Source organism: Amblyomma maculatum, chromosome 5 (assembly GCF_055883805.1).
Source record: "Amblyomma maculatum isolate TAMU_Amacu chromosome 5, ASM5588380v1, whole genome shotgun sequence".
In the NCBI taxonomy this organism is placed as follows: Eukaryota; Metazoa; Arthropoda; class Arachnida; order Ixodida; family Ixodidae; genus Amblyomma; species Amblyomma maculatum.
In genome coordinates this window covers 99570080-99589008 of record NC_139348.1, presented here as the reverse complement: position 1 = coordinate 99589008, position 18929 = coordinate 99570080, and the positions used below count along the sequence as shown (strand labels likewise).

Genomic DNA, 18929 nt, shown 5'->3' with positions numbered 1-18929 from the left:
CTTTGCGGTGGAGCCCACGCTGCAAACTCCTTGGAGTGTCCATCTCGAAAACAGGAGCTGCAAATTCTAGAGGTAATAGATAGAAAACGCTGTTCGCGTCGTGACGCTTTAACAGAGGTTAAGGAACGATTACACGGTTATGCAGGTGTATCAGCCCGATCAGGTGTGCCTCTGGATGCTGGTTGGTTGGTTTGTGGGGTTTAACGTCCCAAAGCGACTCAGGCTATGAGAGACGCCGTAGTGGAGGACTCCGGAAATTTCGACCACCTGGGGTTCTTTAACGTGCACTGACATCGCACAGCACACGGGCGTCTTGCTTTTCGCCTCCATCGAAAAGCGGCCGCCGAGGCCGGGATTCGATCCCGCATCCTTGGGAACAGTAGTCGAACGCCGTAACCCCTGCGCCACCCCGGCGGGGCCTCTGGATGCATCAATCTCAAAGGCAATAATGACTGCAGTGGAATCATCAATGACTAAAATGGTCGACCGAATAGTTTCTACTGTCACAGAGTGTTTTTCTAACGTTCTGGCAGTTCAGCTAACGCAAGCCCTGCAATCAGGAACAGCCCCTTTCATAGCAAATATGCCCTCTGAAAGCTCTCAACCGCTTGAAAGCACTGCTGTTGCTTCGCCTAACAGGGCTGCTCCTCCAGATGACGATGAAAACATTAATGACGCAGAGATGGTAGAATCAGATGTAAGAATTTTAAAACGGTGTGGGTCTCCCATGTCCAATCATTCTTCCCCGCGGTCCCAACCAAAATCAAAGAAACATCAGCATACATTAAAGCCAAAGGATAATATTTTGGGGCAGGCAGTTGCGGCTGCCAAGATTCCACAATCATAGGGGCACTAAGAGTTATCCAGTGGAACTGTCGTTCAATTCTAACAGCTTCAACAGATTTAGTTTACATTTCTTCTCAATATAATCCACATATAATTATTTTGCAAGAAACTTGGCTAACAGCTGAAAAGCATTTCTATTTACAAAATTATAATTCATTCAGACAAGATCGCCAATCAAAAGGAGGAGGTTTAATTATATTTGTCTGTACAAAATTCTGTCACAGGGCTAGGATTTCTTTCGAGTTATCTTCTATAGATTGTGAGTTATTGGCCATAGACTTTGAAATTCCAGGGCACTGTCCGTTTTCATTAGTGAATGCTTATTTCCCTAGCGGTGTACAAGATACAAAACCTCTAGATCTGCTATTAGTTAATTGTCGAAACTCAGTTCTTCTGGCTGGTGATTTTAATTCGCATCATGTGTCATGGGGCTACAAGACAGATAGTTGTGGCAAGCGTCTTTGGGATTGGGTAACAAATAATAACTTTTCCTGTAGAAATTCGGGTTCGGCCACTTTTATAAGAAAACACAGTCAATCTGTGTTAGATTTAACTTTTACCTCTCCCAGTCTCTTCGTTAATAATTGGTCAACACTTGATTGTGGCACCTCTAGTGACCACATACCGATTGCGTTTGAGGTTAATCACCCTGTAACTCCAGCGACTTCTCAGTTGAGGTCATTTATCAACTATAATAACTTTCAGTCAACGTTACGCTCTAATCTTGAATCATTGACTAACACGAATGAAGAACAAAAATCAAAACGCTTATGCTCGGTGATTGAGGATTGCCGTAAGAAGTCTGAGATCTTGGTACGGAGCTCAAAGGTGAATAATTCAGCTGTTTGGTGGAATGCTGATTGTTCCCGAGATTACAGACGTAGAAAGGCGGCATGGAAAAAGCTTCTCCACAACCAGTGCCCGAAAAACTGGCAGGATTACAAGTTCATTGCAGCTACATTTAAACGTACAGTTGCAAAAGCGAAGGACGAGTATGATGCAAAGCATTTTGATTTCCTCTCTAAATCAGGCAATCGAACTGCACTTTTTGGTTTTTTACGCTCGCGGAAAAAGATTCCGCAAGCACAAAATCTACATTCCTTTATTTTGACTCCCCATGAAGCAATAGACACAATTGAAAAAATTGCCAAAGGACTGGAGAAACGTTTCTCGTCTGCACTACCTTCGGGCTCGATATCTGTAATGCCAATGGAACCTGTTAATTATGATCCTCAAATTTCCGTTTCTGAGCTTACTCCAATAGTTATGAGATTACCAGCCGCTGCTCCCGGTCCTGATAAAGTAACTTCAAAAATGTTAAAAATTCTTTTTGACGAGTCACCTCAGACGTTATTAGAGCTAGTAAATTATTCCATTAAACATGCTTGGATACACCCAGAATGGAAACTTGCCAAAATAATTCCTTTACTTAAGAATAAAGGCGGTGCCTTGTCTATTGATAATATAAGACCAATTGCATTAACATCAAACATTGTAAAATTAATTGAAAGAGTCATACTTATACGTGTTTCGGAATTCATGAAGAAAGAAAATATCCTCAGTCCTTGCCAAATTGGTTTCCGTCAAAAATGTTCCATCTGGAATGCGCATGCTGATCTCGAGAGTCGAGTTCTTCTAGCGCGGCGCCAAAAAATGCATGCTGCCTTGATAACGCTAGATATAGCCAAGGCCTATGATAGCGTTGAGCATAGCATTCTATTGCAAAAATTAAGATCTCTTCAGTTTCCACATTATTTAGTAGCCTGGATATCCGAATTCCTCCAAAACCGAGAGTTTTACTGTGCATTAAATGGCGTCCATTCTGGCAGATATAAGCAAGCCAGGGGAGTGCCGCAAGGAACAGTCCTTTCACCAGTCCTTTTCAATATACTACTCAGCTCAATACCTGTTAATCATGACGTTCGCACTTACGTATATGCTGATGATATTGCGTTTTTTGCAACTGCATCGGATATTCAATCCCTTTATCTCCACTTGCAAACGTACCTAAACTCTATTGAGAATTGGTTGTGTGGCTTGCGTCTCACATTAAATGTCAACAAAAGCGCAGTCCTCGTATTTAATATAAAAGATTCTGTAAGTCTGTCTGTAATGTACCAGCAACAAATAATACCACAGGTTAAATCATTAAAGTACTTAGGGGTCACTTATGATGATAATCTTTCATGGCAGCCCCACATTAACCATATTGCTACGAAAGGGGCTCGGGCCGTGGGCATGTTGCGCCGAATTAGTCGTCCCAGGTCTGGAATGCGGAGAGATGTCCTTTTAATGATTTATGTTATGTATGTGCGTCCAATTTTAGAGTTCGGTTCAGTCTTGTTTTCTGGATCAGCAGCTTATAAAATTCGACCGCTTGTTCTTTTGGAGCGAGAAGCGCTTCGTTTGTGTATGGGACTTCCAAAATTTGTTGCCAACAATGTGCTCTACCTTGAAGCCCGGATTCCACCCTTGATATATAGATTACAAATTCTAACCGTTCAGACGTACTTAAGGATATATGAATCAGAGTTTCACCGATCTATGTCTATTTTTTGCTGTCAACCGACCTCCTTTTTCGGTGTCCATTGGTCTAAATTTCACACCCGCAGGTTGTTATGGTCAAAAATTTGCTGGACCCCTTAAATGTTTCCCTTCCTAGTATTCTACCCATACAAACCATCGGTTCATCTATTAAAATTGTCTTTGACGACATATTCCCGAATAATGCTAAAAACTTATCATCCGTTATTCTAAACGGATTATTAGAAGATCATTTAAGAAGTCTTTCTGCTAGTTTAGTTGTAGCTACTGACGCATCTCAAAGTAATGAAAAGGCGGGAGTGGGTATATATTGTCCACATTTAGACTGGTCTTTTTCTGTCCGGCTTCTGGACTTCACCCCAATTTTTGAGGCGGAGTTTCTGGCGGTGGTACTCGCTCTACGTAAATTAGACTCCTCTTTTTCTAAAGTGGCAGTAATTTCCGACTCTCTATCCTTGTGTTCATCTCTCTCTTCGTCGGTGGATTCTGCAATAGTAAAAACCTTTGTCTCCCTGATCCCAAAACATTTGAAAATTGTACATATGGTATGGGTACCAGGCCACAGCAATGTGGATTTAAATGAATATGCTGACAATTTAGCAAAAGAGTCCCTTAATGGCCCCGTATTATCTATCCTTCCGGCGACCGCGTACATCACCGCAGCGAGGTTTCGAAGAAACGTTCTATTAAATATGAAAAACGGACATCTTTTAAGATCTGAGGACTACCTGCATCTAAATTATTCTTGGAATAGAAAATTATGTCATTCACGGCAACTTGAGATTTCACTAACAAGGCTGCGATGCCGCATCCCACCTTTAAATTTCTATCTTCACAGGTCTGGTTTGGCAATGTCTCCCGTCTGCGCATTTTGCGGTGAACAAGAAACATTAGATCACTTTTTATTGTTTTGCCGCCGCTTTACTACGCTGAGAAAACAGTTGATGGAAAGGCCATTGCAACAGCTTGGCCTTAGTTTAAGCAGCCCGACATTGTTATCATTTGGCGCCACCATCCTTGGGCACAGTCACAGGTCTATTTTTACCGCCATGCAAAATTTTTTACTGCACTCAAATCGTTTTCCTTGCTAAATATTTAAACATCACTTGTCCTACAAATATAGTGTCAATCTCCCGTGAGTGTTCCCACTTTTCATATTATATTTCACTTATTTCCCATTTTGTTTCGTTTCCTCTACCCCTCAAATTATTATTAATATATATATATATATATATATATATATATATATATTTCTTTTTATGCAAGTATATTAAAAAAAAAAATAAAAAAATTCTTTGCTACCCAATTCTTGGCCGATCCCCCTCTGTGGGTATGTGCCATAAGTTATTTGGACAACAACAACAACAACAACAACGACGCTGCAGCTACGTCTGGTTCTCCTGTGAGTGTGTCCCTGACGGTGAACTGTTGCGGCTACGACGTACCATCGCCTCCTAATATCTCGACGTGCCTCGTAACATCTTGGTGGAGCTGCTGGGTTAGACACCAATACCACAAGCTGGACCTCCGTAGTGGCCGCCAACTTGGTGCTAGCACTATGCAGTCCGACGCAGCTACCCCTACAGCGGCACAACCAGCGCCCACTGTCGTCGTTGCGCAGCCTCGTGATCCGGGAACCTTTTGCGGCACCGATGACATCGACGTCGAAGACTGGCTCGCTATGTACGAGCGAGTCAGTAAGCACAACCGATGGGACGCAACGTTGATGCTTGCAAATGTCATTTTTTACCTGGCTGGTACGGCGCGCGTCTGGTTCGAGACGCACGAAGAAGATCTAACATCCCGGGACATGTGCAAAGAGAAGCTTCGGGATCTCTTTGGCAAGCCAATCGGACGCAAGCTCGGCGCTAAAAAGGACCTGGCATCGCGAGCACAGTCGTCGACCGAATCATATATGTCGTACATACAAGACGTACTAGCTCTATGCCGCAAAGTGAACAGCGCCATGCCCGAGTGTGACAAGGTGTGCCACATCTTAAAGGGCATTGCTGACGACGACGCTTTTAACCTTCTATTTTGCAAAGATTGTACGACGGTCGACTCCGTCCTCTAGGTATGCCGGCGGTTTGAGCAAGCTAAACATCGTCGTATTGCTCCCCGCTTCGACCGCTTGCCAAACACAGTTGCTAAAGATCTGCCAACACTGCAGCAGCCGTCCCATGAGCCAAACTTGACCAGGATCGTTCGCAGAGAGCTGGAGGCAATGGCCCCCGTCGCATTCACACCTCAGCCGGCGGATGCTACTATAGCACTGATCCAAGCTGTCGTTCGGCAAGAATTCGCGAACGTGGGCCTTAATGCGAGCGTAAGCCACAGCTTTGGTCAGCCGTCCGCACAGCCATCTGTCCAGCCCTCCGTTCCGGTGGTAGCTGCTGCGGCTCCGACTGCGCCCTTCCCGACGCGATACCCCGAATCTACCCGACGCTACCGCAACCCAGAAGAATGACGGACCTTCGACAACCGACCGATTTGCTTCAACTGCTCACGTGCCGGCCACATTTCTCGCCATTGCCGCAGCCGTCGGGTTCCGCCCCCTCGACCTCGCTACTATCATGATCGTAGCACCGCCTATAGACCACACCCAACCTCTCTGCGTGATATGCCCTCTCGTGACTTTAACCCGCCATCCCCGCGCATGTCCAGCCGATCGCCGTCTCCCCAGACCCGCCGCTCCCGCTCGCCCCTACCTCACCGTTCCTCGTCCCCTCACTTCTCTGGCCCGCTCCCGGAAAACTGATCAATGCAGCTCCCGGAGGTGAAGCTGCATTGACGACCCGGCCCGAAAATCCTCTGCTGACCCTTGCTCATCGCCGCAATCTTCTAGATATCTGTGTAGATGGTGTGCCTGTTACCGCCGTCATTGACACTGGTGCCCAAATTTCCGTCCTCAGCTCTTCGTTTCGCCGCCGACTCAAAAAAGTTGTCACACCCGCCTCTTCATCAGCCGTTCGTGTCGCCGATGGAGGCGTCGCTGCCGTCGTGGGACTTTGCACTGCGCGCGTGCGCATTTGTGGTCGAACTACCCCTGTGTTCTTCACTGTAATTGAGCGCTGCCCTCACGATGTGATCCTCGGCATCGACTTTTTAACGGCGCACTCCGCCCTGATTGATTGTTCAAGTGGCCTCCTTCGCTTAGACCTGCCTTTCTGCTCCGACCGCACAGATATCAAGCCACGCCTCTGCTCCACCGAGTTTGTTCGCCTACCGCCCGAAGCTGCCATGTATGTTCCTTTGGCCCCGTTTCCTGCTATTCCTGATGGTGCATACGTCACTTGTCCAATCACCGATGTTGTTCTCCACCGTAATGTCAAACTCCCTCACACTGTCCTGACCATCACGGATAACAGAACCTATCTTCCCGTCCTTAACTTTAGCCGCTCTGTCCAAGTTTTGCCCCATGGCATTGCACTCGCTGACTTGCTTCCGTTGGCTGACTGCGAAGTTTCTGCCCTCAAGCCTGTGCCTCTGTCTGAACCCCCCGTATCAGCTTCTCGTTCGACCCTTTTTACTCCCATGATAGCGCCGGATTTGACACCTCAGCAAGCCGGTGCTCTCTCCGACCTTTTGCTTTCGTACAAGGACATTTTTGATTTTGCCGACCGACCTTTGGCCCAGACATCTGTCGTTACCCATCGCATCAATACTGGTGATGCCAGCCCTATTCACAGACGGCCTTATCGAGTCTCTCTTGCTGAGCGCCACGTGATATAGAAGGAGGTCGACAAGATGTTGACAAATAATATTATTGAGCCTTCCTGCAGTCCCTGGGCGTCTCCTGTCGTTTTAGTCAAAAAGAAAGATCAAACTTGGAGATTCTGTGTAGATTACCGCCACCTCAATCAGATCACTAAAAAAGACGTTTATCCGCTCCCGAGAATTGACGACGCCCTCGACTGCTTTCATGGTGCCAGTTGTTTTTCCTCGATCGACATGCGTTCCGGCTACTGGCAAATAGCTGTCGACGAACGGGATCGAGAGAAAACCGCATTTTTCACCCTTGACGGACTATACCAATTCAAGGTCATGCCATTTGGCCTCTGTAACGCTCCTGCGACCTTCGAGCGCATGATGGACTCGCTCCTCCGTGGCTTCAAGTGGACAACGTGCTTATGCTACTTAGATGACGTTGTCGTTTTCTCTCCCACGTTCACAAGTCACCTTGAACGGCTTTCTACGATACTGGCAGTCTTTCGCCGCGCCGGTCTTCAACTCAACGCAAAAAAATGCAGCTTCGGCCGCCGCCAGATCAAAATCCTGGGATATTTGATTGACGAAAATGGTGTGCAGCCCGACCCTGATAAAGTTCGTGCAGTCCGCGAGTTCCCTACACCACGTAATACAAGTGATGTGCGAAGTTTTCTCGGGCTCTGCTCCTACTTCCGTCGCTTCATTCGGAACTTCGCTGACCTAGCACGTCCCCTTACCTCCCTTTTGCAGAAAAACGTGAATTTCTCGTGGAGCCATGATCAAGCTCAGGCCTTCACAACGCTCATTGCCGCGCTCACCGCTCCTCCTATACTGGCGCACTTCGACCCGTCTGCGCCTACAGAACTGCGCACCGACGCTAGCGGACATGGCATTGGCGCCATCCTTGCCCAGTACCAGCACGGCCACTCTCGTGTGATTGCCTATGCCAGCCACCTTCTATCTCAGTCCGAGCGCAATTATTCCATTACGGAGCACGAATGCCTTGCACTTGTTAGGGCGTTGACCAAATTCCGCCCTTATTTGTTTGGCGGCCCTTCAGCGTAGTGACGGACCATCATGCCTTGTGTTGGTTGTCATCACTTAAGGACCCTACTGGCCGCTTAGGTCGCTGGGCCTTGCGATTACAAGAATACACGTTTACTGTTGTGTACAAGTCAGGCCGCCTACATCAAGACGCCGACTGCTTGTCCCGCCACCCCGTTGACCCTCCTGAACTTCCTGACAATACTGCTGACGACTGCGTTTTGTCCATTTCGAACTTTCTCCACATCGGCGTCGAACAGAGTCGTGATCCTTCCCTGCGCCCCATTATTGATTACCTGCGCAACGACAGCACCGATCCGCCCATCAGTATGTTTGTGCTGCTTAATAACACATTATACCGACGCAATATGCGCCCAGATGGTGTAGACCTTTTGCTTGTTGTCCCGACACATCTACGCTCTGCTGTTCTTGCGCACATTCATGATGCTCCTACAGCAGGGCACCTAGGAGTGTCCCGCACATACGACAATGTTCGACGGCAATTCTACTGGCCTGGCCTCTAGCGCTCTGTTCGTCGCTACGTCGCCGCCTGTGAGCTGTGCCAGCGCAGGAAGACCCCGTCTCTTCACCCTAGTGGATCCTGCAACCACTCGCAGTTCCAACTGAGCCCTTTTCTCGAGTTGGTCTCGACCTACTCGGGCCATTCCCCACATCGACTTCAGTGAACAAATGGATTGCCGTAGCGACCGATTACGCCACCCGGTATGCCATAACCAGAGCTATCCCCACCAGCTGTGCCTCCGACGTTGCAGACTTTCTTTTGCATGACGTCATCTTGCTTCATGGTGCTCCTCGTCAACTGCTCACCGATCGCGGTCGCTGCTTCCTTTCTAAATTTGTTAATGACCTTCTGCGCTCATGCGCTACGCGCCACAACTTCACAACGGCCTACCAACCACAAACGAACGGTCTTACTGAGCGCCTTAATCGTACCCTGACCGATATGATGTCAATGTATGTTTCTGACCATCACCGTGACTGGGACATCTCTTTACCTTTCATAACATTCGCTTATAACTCCTCACGACATGATACCGCCGGATACTCTCCATTTTATCTACTCTTCGGCCGCGACCCTCTACTTCCCTTCGACACCTTGCTGCCTCTTGACGATTCCTCCTGCAGTTACGCTTCTGATGCCATCGCCCGCGCTGATGCCGCCCGTCATATTGCTCGAGACCGGCTTCGTGCGTCCCAGCGTTCTCAAAAGCACCGTTACAATCTCCAGCACCGTGACGCCTACTACCCTCCTGGCTCCCTCGTACTCCTCTGGCTCCCTGCTCGACGTGTAGGCATGTGCGAAAAACTTCTGCCCCGCTACGTGGGCCCTTACCAGGTCTTGCGGCAACTTACTGACGTGACGTACGAGATTATCCCTGTGAACCGCCACTCTCCGGCAAACCATCATCCAGAAGCCGTGCATGTCGCTCGTCTCAAACCTTATATCTCGCGCTTACCTGTGTAGTCTACGCACCGCGACTGTGCTTCTTCTGCGGGGGGGGGGGGGGGGGGTATTGTTACGGTACGCAGTGAAAGACGATGACGAAGTGCTGGGCTAGTAGAGAAAGACGACGCTGCAGCTACGTCTGGTTCTCCTGTGAGTGTGTCCCTGACGGTGAACTGTTGCGGCTACGACGTACCATCGCCTCCTAATATCTCGACGTGCCTCGTAACAATATGTATATACGATTAACATTATAAAAAATTGACGCAAGGGGTCATGGCCTTGGTCTAGGATAGGTGAACAGGCATGCAGTTATGCATCTGTGGATGCACGGCTTGCTGTGCGCATCATACGGCCGTTTATTTCGCATACACTATTATTCTTGCCTGTTCTGTTATTTTCATAACGAAATCGAGACAATTACCAAATAAACGCCAACGACTTGCCTTCGTACGGGGACAAGTAATTCTTATGCAATATTATGCAATGAAACAACGTATTTATCGAAATTTCCCAGTGATCATTCGCTGTAGTGTCCTTGCACCTTTGGCGCCTTAATGTGTGAAGCAGAATGCGAGCACTTGAGTGTTCAGCCGGCGGCTCGGGGCGAGACGCTTCAGCCGGTGAGTTTACATTTCACCGGAACCAGTGATTCCTCCGTCCGGGGCCCCAGGCTCTCTAAAGACCGCGGCGTGAGAGAGGGACGCTACGGGAGTACTGTGCATTGCATCTGGTTGGACTTCAGTCGGGATGTAGGACTTGGGAGTGGCGGTGGTGTGTTCGCTAATCGTGTTTGCGTGTAGTACGTCAGCCAGGGGGCGTTGGCTTGTCGCAAATTGTCCGGCCCGGGGAGGAACTACTTTATTGCATGCCTGCATCCATATATATGAACACGTTCACACATGTTGTCAGTTGAAAGTCAGCGCTCGTCTTGTTGTCTTCCTTCGTCCCTGTCGTTTTTTTCGCGCTGTTCTACACAGAGGAACTACTCAGGCGAGCCGACATCGACGGCCCGACGCGCGCCTCGGATAGGACGCTTTACCCGCCCGGAGAGCTATGCACAAGCCACACTGGTCCTATTCGCGCTTGCTAACAGTGCGTGCGTGTAGTGTGTAAGCCAGCGAGCGTCTGCTCATCGCTAAGTGTTCGGCCCAGCGATTATTCATTCAGGCAAGTCGACGGCGACTTCACGACTCTCGCCTCGGATCGGACCCAACCGCCACGAACAGCTCAGCACTTGCTACACTGTCCTCTTGTGATTTCTCTCCTTATTGCGTTTCCCGTCATCGGTATTATTGGATGCCGTGCAGGTATGCCAAAATTTATTCTTATTATTCTGTGCCGCCTGGTTAGTTTTCAATTGGGATTGAACCGTTTTAGATGTGCCGATTTCCTGCAGCAATTAAATCTTTGTACTTTCATTCCCGACTCCTGTGGCGTGCCTTCGGTCAGTGGCTCATCAGGTGTGGATCTATCGCCGTTAGCCACCTGGTCCTTCATTAGATTTAGCGCTTGGGTAGATGTTTTTGTTTTTCTTACCACCAAATCTGGTAACTGAGAGTACGGGGAGATATTGGAAGTGGCCTTTCGTCAACGAACACTGTCTTCCAAACGTGACAAAGTGTACGTGCAATAGAAGACCGGTACGTAATTGATTATCTGCAATTATTATCAATTTTTCTAATCAACTGCTTACTTCTGGAAACTGTTATATATTTTCTATTTTTGATACTTCAATAATTTCCTGTATTTGACTATGGGAATCTACGGCCTTTGAAAACGCTTGCAGGACTGGTGCGTCCATGACCCTGTGATTGAGTTAGGTTGGTCGGCAGTGCGGCGTGGCGCAAGACTGCTTGGCTTGTAGTAACAAGCTTTCTTGTAGTCGTAGTTGTTGTTTCTCATAAAGAGAAAAAATAAGGAGGTTAAAGTAGCAAACCGCTGAATGGAAAGAGGAAGCCACGGAGCTGGTGGAATAAGGAAATCAGGGAACTCATTGAACAACGACGGGCCGCTTCAAGGAAACAAAGAGAGGCAAATAAAGTACATGTATCTCAGCAGGAAATAGACCAAAAATGGGAATTGTATACCGACAAAAGAAACTTGATGTACAGACCCTCGTCCAAAGTAAAATAAAGCAGACCACTGATCGCTGGATGGCTAAAATACACAACGCCACTAGAGGTAGACCGAGAATATTCTGGAACCATATAAGCTCGCTAGGTAAAAAGAATCAAAGGACGCAGGACCGGATTGAACATAACATGGGAAATTCTTTCAAGGGAGCCAACGCTGTCACCTACATTATATCAGTTATAGCCGAGTCATTTAGGAGCGACGATAGGTAATCTCCGCTAATCAGGAAGCAACACAAGAGAGCAGAATGCAAAGCAGCTTAGAACTGACCAATCTAAACATGAAAAAGGCAGCAAAAAATATTCCAAAAAATATTCCAGGATTAGATGAAAACAGGAGTAGATGAAATGCCTATCAAGCTGAATAATTAACTTAGTCCAAGAAGTGAGGAAACGTTGTTAAAATCTTTGGAAACAGTCAAAACGAATTAGTAAATTCCAGACAGCTGGCAGCAGAGTAAACACAATTTGATTTAAAAAGGGAAAGCAGATAGGATGCACAAAAAATCCTAAAGACCGATTACCATATAATCCAAGGTTTGACGGAACGCCGTCTGGTCAGGTAGTAGCATAGTTGAAAACTCTGTAGGGTCACTGACCTCTTGTCAAAATGGATGGGTGACGTTTCGGAAACCCTACGGGTTCCTTGTTCACAATGAAGAACCGGGCGATAGACGAGGCGCTTAAATAGCTTTAAAAAGGCGATGTAATGATTTTGCGTAGACGGGGGAAGGTTTCCCTTTGTTCTGCTGATAGTGTTTGCCGTTGACTGGATAATAAAAGATTCCAGGTGCAGTCGTGCTGACAGGTTTCTTTCGCTAGCGACGATTTCCACGTCATCCCAGGCAACTTCGTGGCCTTCCTTTTGCGCATGCTCTGCCACAGCGCTTAACGCTGTGGCAGAGCATCTGGTATATACAGGTTAGCCATGCAGGCGGTTAAATTAAAGATGCAATCATGGGTATAAAGAATATACTCGGAGGACTTCAGAACGGCTTTAGAAATGGTAGACGCTTAGATGATAGCCTGCTCGTGCTTACCCAATGCATCGTCAAGTATGTATCGGGTGATCACTGCGGCTGGGATGTTACTTTTCCATTTGTGACGTTCGCATACAATTCTTCCCGTCACGACATAATGGGCTACTCACCCTTCTATCTTCTATATGGCCGTGGCCCTCCCCTTCCGTTTGACAGCGTACTGCCTCCCACCATTAATACCAGTTCCTATGTTCGTGACTCCATATCTCGAGCTGACGCCGCTCGTGTTATTGCTCGCCGTTGACTAGCTTCCTCCCAAAATTCCTAAGAACACCGCCATGATTCTTGTCACCGGGACGTCTACTACTCTCCGGGCTCTCTCGTCTTGCTCTGGACTCCCGCTCGTAGAGTTGGCCTCTGTGGAAAGCTCTTGCCACGCTACGCAGGACCCTACCGTGGTTTACGGCTAGTCACTTCAGTGACATACGAGATCACCCCTGTGAATCCGCCGCAACAGTCCGCTATGACACGTACCGATCGTTCATGTCGCCCGAATGAAGCCGTACTACACCTGCAGTAGTTCGGCATAATGCGCACCGGGACTGCGCTTTTCGTGGGGGGTAATGTTACATATATGGCCTGCGTCGCTGGACGTTGAAGAAGATGATCGACAGTAGTGACACGAAGGAAGACGAAGCTGTAGCAACGGTAGCTGGTACTACGAGAAGGTTGGCGCCTACCCGAACATTCACTCAACTCGTAAGCCGTTACATTGTCGTACGCACATAAACGCTGCGTACGACAATTTAAAGAGTGCACTACTACGGAACACATTAAAAGAAGAATCTATCGGGCATGAGATAACAGGTTTCCTACAGGAAATATACCGGGATAAGTAGAAATTACTTGGGAAAGGATAAAAAGTACAGAAGCTGTCAAGGTATGCAAAGGATTAAGACAAGGTTGTCCACTATCACCGATGCTGTCCATGCTTTATATGATAAATATGCAACGGAGGATACAAGAAAGTAACCTAGGTCTTAACTTGTCATATAGAGTAGGCGGAAAGGTTTAACGTATCCAGACGATATTGTGCTGTTAGCAGATAGCCAGGAAGACTTGCAAACTCTTGTGAAATATTGCGGAGACGAAGGGGACACTCTAGGGTTCCGTTTTAGCGTAGTTAAGTCGGGTCTGAAAATTCTTGACGGCTGCACTAATCAGGATCTTAAAATGCAAGGCCATGAAATACCCAGAGTGACAGAATATAAATGTCGGGGGTATGGGTAAACGAAGGATTGGTATACACTGGAAAGCATGAGCAATCACTTAAGGCCAAAGGGCGAAGAAACGCCGGGATAATAAAGCATAGGGCATTGTGGGGATACAAGAGGTATCGGGTGTTGAGGGGTATTTTGAAAAGGAATTATGCGGTTTTGTGCTAAAAGCGGAGATACAGTCGACATTAGAAATAAATCAGAGAGCCATCGGATGATTAGCACTTGGTGCAAATTGAAAAACCACAAAATAGGCGGCACAGAGAGATATGGGCTTGCCATCTTTTGTAGTACGGGAAGATCAGAGTGAAATATTACATTGACAGATGCCATCCATAGACGACGACAAAGATTTGAGCGTGCGACTGGGAGAAGACGACGAAGCGAAACTGTGCTCCGCTTTCGTGCTGACCTGACTGGTTGTTGGTGTCCCTCGGTGCCAGAGTGCCTTCTGTGTAACGTTAGGTTACAATATGAGGAACGCCTTACGAAATTAGACAGTAACAGTTGGGCAGCTAAAGTGTTTAAATATCTATACCTAAAAGACGTTGACTCAGAGTGGAGGAAAATAACTAGGAAACTAACCAGTAAGTATGCCGGTCGCAAGGACAAACAAATAAGGGTCGTTAAGCAACCGGGGAAAAATAGCAGACGGCAAAAATGGGATAAATTCAATGTTTAAGAAAAAGAGTGTGGAGCTATACCACAAGTGGAAAAGGCAGATCAGGAAAGAAGCTTTCTTTGATAATTCAAGAGGCAGTGCCCTACGTTTTGAAGCTAGATCAGGATGCCTTAGGGCACGCAGCTACAAAAATAAAGTTAACCATAGGATGACGCATGTGCAGTAGGTAGTAAATTCACAGAAACAATTACCCATCTTATACTTGAGTGTGATGGTAACCATACAGAAGTCGATACAGGCGCAGTCACTCATCCTGAGGCCCTGTGGTTATACCAGTGGTCGGTTGAATGAAGCTGCGGTGCAAGTTAGCAAAAAGCGATTAGACGATTGGTGGCTTAAAAGCAGATAAGTGATATAATGTTAGTAATGTAGAAACAAAAATTTAATAAATAGAATGATGGTATGGTTAACCAATATAAAACAATAATTAAGATATAGGAAGGAAAATGAGCATGATAGCAACTGTTGCGACCTCGTTTCAAAGGGGACGCTCCTATATTCCATACCATTCATCCAGGGTGCCTTCATTCAGGCGGTGCGTCCATCGAGGCAACCATAAAGCCTCTCAATAAACTATTTTATTGGGGCTTTTAGGCCTTCTGGGAGCCGCAGCGACTGCCAACGATAGTTTGGGAGCATTTTACGGGCAGGGACTTGTTTATATTGGGCGCGCATACGGTATATTGCGCTGCACACGAAGCGTTTTTTTTTCACAAACTTTTCGTAGTGCGTCCTATGCAGCGATGCGTCTTGTATGCGTTTTTTTTTGTTTTAACAACGTTCTCAGGTGAACTGTACCATAAACAGTGGCTGTCGCAAGCTCTGACATTAAAGTACCTGCGCTCGCCTTCAAGTACCAAGAACATTAGTAATATAAAATTCGAAAAGAAGGCAACTTTCGCGCTCCTTGCCTTTGCCACGCTGCCGAGAAAAGCGAGGGGAAGCCGAAATATTTTGTAATTTCGATTTAAAACATTGCCTTTTTGGCAACTGAATAGCAACTTTCCCTCTTGTTCGTGCTTTGCGACATGCGTCTTAGCGCCCGAGCTCAAGGACTATACCAGTGATGTGATTATGAGCGGGAAGAGGATGGCCGAGCGCTGCCGCAAGAAACCGCCGACCTTTTTTTATAGCGCGTCCGAAGGTTGTTTTTCAAGGATTTAAGTAAGAATAAACAGTTGCTGCTCTAACTGTGTCAGAGTATTTTCAGGTACGAGCCTTGGCTTTTTTTTTTGTTCGATCATTTGTACGTCGAGCTTTCTTTCAGACACGGAGCACGTCAAGACAGTCACGCAACATGTATAGGCAAGTCTTATTGCCCTCACCTGGCTATACTGTGATGCGTCATATATGGTAAATGTTTTTTAAAACCTTTATTTTTGACAGGTGCGTTTTATGCACTAGAGGATATGGTAACTCAAACCCAGAGCCTAACGTTAGTTAGCGCGGATTTGCTCCGCAGAGCACCGCCGGTGCGCTGCTCACCGGTGCATTTGCATAGGATTCTTGCGCAACTAACCAAAATTATGGACGTGGATTAAACTAATTTCTCAATGCCATTCAATTTTGAGCCTTATAAAGTTTTGACAACCAACCTCAAGCGACAGAATAGAAACGTTTCGCTTTGACAGGGACATTGCATAGTGGAAAAACGACCTTGGTTAAACATTTCTCCAAGCACACGACATATTATATATTCTGCTGTACTTTATTTTTGGCGATTTCGTTAAGTATTCGATTGTTCTGTTATTTGACTTCATATGTGTCTGTGCACAGCCAGGTGCGACCAGCAGGCCATCAAGTAAATGTGGGCAGATCTGAGTTTTATTTCCTCTGTGTCAGTCTCTGCAAGCAGCACTTTCTGGCGACTGTTTTATTCTTCCAGCATTCTGCACTATTGCTTTGTAGAGAACAATAGCGTTAACTGGCGTGGTGTGGACTATTCATTTGCAATATAATGTGGAATTAGAATATATTATCATTATATACACAGAGATGGTAACTCATAATATAATCTGCCGCAAGGCGTTGCGCTGAAATTGATTACGTGAGGTAGATGGGGCCACTGACGGGATGCTGTTTATGCATTCTCGGGTTCTCAAGTGTTCTCAATTTCAGATTTAATATCTAGTTGGAGCGCGTGTTAGCTGGCTGTAAAATTGATGGCGACATTTTTCCGCTGAACATTCGGTTGACATACACCGAAAGCCCTGCTTTATGGCACCGAGGCAAAAGTCGGCAAGTTTTTTGTTGAACAAATTATTTTGCGACAAGGCGCCCCAGAAGTGCACATCACGGACAAGGGAACAACATGTACGGCACAGCAGACGAGAGCCATCTTGACCTACAGTCATACAAGCCACCGACGAGTATCAGGGTACCCTCCCCAGACGAACGGACCTACGGAGCGTCTCAATAAACCGATCGCAGATATGATCGACATGTACGCCGACACCGAACTCAAGACCTGATACGCCATCCTGCCGTACGTGATTTTCGCGTATAACACAGCCTCCCAGGAGACAATCAGAGCATCCTCCTTCAAGCTTGCGTACACTGTAAACTCAAAACCACCCAAAGAGGAGTAAATGGCCCTCGGCCTAGCGCAATCTCGAGAAGGTGGCTTTTACTCCTCAGAAAAGGAGTATCGGCTTTACTCTCGCGTGCGGAGAGGTATTTAAGGGGATCAAAGGAGTAAACAATTTACTTCTCTCAAGGCAGAGGTTATTTTTGGAGTATATGTCGACTAATTAAGGAGTTATCGTGGCATCTAATAGCAGTGTTAAATACTCCTTTGAGGAATATTTCTACTCCTTCCATAGAAGTAGTTTAAACAAGTAGTTTTAGGCGTAATTTTTACTTCTATAATGTGGTATTCAGGATGTCAAAGGCATAGTTCCCTTCATTAGGGAGCTCATTTTAAATGCAGCACTTCTACACAAGCCTAATGTTAGAGCTTTGTGTTCCAGAGTGGATGCATCAATGGAAATACAAACCCTGATTTCAATGAATGCTTTTATTGCTACAGGGCATTTCAGCCCAGTATTTGACAACTAGCTTTGCCAAAGGTGGAATGACTTCACCGACGATCTTGGGAAAGTCCGTCTGAATGTCCTGAAGTAAAAACAGAGATGGCACACTTTAACCGTGTACGACACCTTTTGTGTCATTGCTTGTAGACATTCAGGCACCTCTTGTTATCGCTGCTTACAGGAGATGACGTGTAAGAAGGCTCCTTCTGCAAGAAAGAAACAAAAACCACACTAAAGCAATTGCACGCATATAAACTGACGATTCAAATTCAGTTTGAGTGAAGTGCGAATAAACCAACCAAGAATATTTCCTAGTAAGCCCGCTATTATTGACTTTATTCTTTTTTTATGAGAAACCATTAGCGCCAGTACTACGTGGCAGTATTAATACTAGTCGGCTGAGAGCTGCTGAACACTTTTTTTGGGACATTAGGACCTTCACAGCTTCTTCCATGCCCACTGATGCTATGCGGTGAATTGAAACAAGCGTCGCATGAGGACCTTTTACTTCTGAAGAATGAAAGTAAAAAAAAAAAAAAATTGTTGCAGACGCACTGGTACTTTCGCATTTCTTTTGGCTGGTTTACTACACAAAAAGGACCAGTGTGACTGTTTTTGCACTGCAGGTTATTTCAGTTCTTCATGCGGTCTAGACGAACGTTTAAATTTCAACTGAAATGATAACATGTGAACGAAGACCCGCGTCTTGTCCACGCAGTGGATGATTGGGTAACCCGCTGCGATGTATCGTTGAAAGTGCAGCGTCGTTCCGTGTACGCGTCGAGGGGACAAGTATGGGGGAGCAAGGTTAATTTTACATTGTAATCCATTCCGTGTTCACTACGGCCCTCACATCCTCTTTTACAGCCCGCTTTCTATTCTACTCTTGCACTCGCATCCGCGGCTAGATCATGTGGTGTCGTTTTTATATTTTTCTTTGTTGCCTTCTCGGTATTGGCAGTTTGAATAGCAGCATGAAAGACCTCGCAAACCGGAAACGAAGGAACGAAGCGGAATACGCTCATTTTTGCCCTTTTGCGATGCAAGAAGTTTACAGGCTCAAAGCTGGCACATTTTTAAACAAGACGCCCAACCAACCAAAAAGGTAGCGCGCAATCTTTTCCACCTAGCTGAGTTTCCCCTTCCGGTGATGATGTTGGGAAAACATTTCTTGATGATGAAATCGGGTTTTCTTAATAGATTGATTGCTCGGACT

The 18929-nt window shown here is 46.5% G+C and overlaps 1 protein-coding gene across 3 annotated transcripts in view; it reads left to right on the top strand.

Moving 5' to 3' along the window:
- LOC146189006 (uncharacterized) overlaps nt 1–18029 on the top strand; it is a 37985-nt gene extending 19956 nt beyond the window's left edge. For 2 of the 3 annotated variants that reach the window (XM_084603194.1, XM_084603192.1), the window contains one exon: nt 17895–18028. In XM_084603194.1, the coding sequence (XP_084459320.1) occupies nt 17895–17901 (7 nt within the window). In that variant the 3' untranslated portion in view covers nt 17902–18028. Of the gene's footprint in view, nt 1–17894 lie in introns of all 3 variants that reach the window. The other variant, XM_084603193.1, reaches the window with a different exon arrangement.
- The last annotated feature ends 900 nt before the right edge of the window (nt 18030–18929 follow it).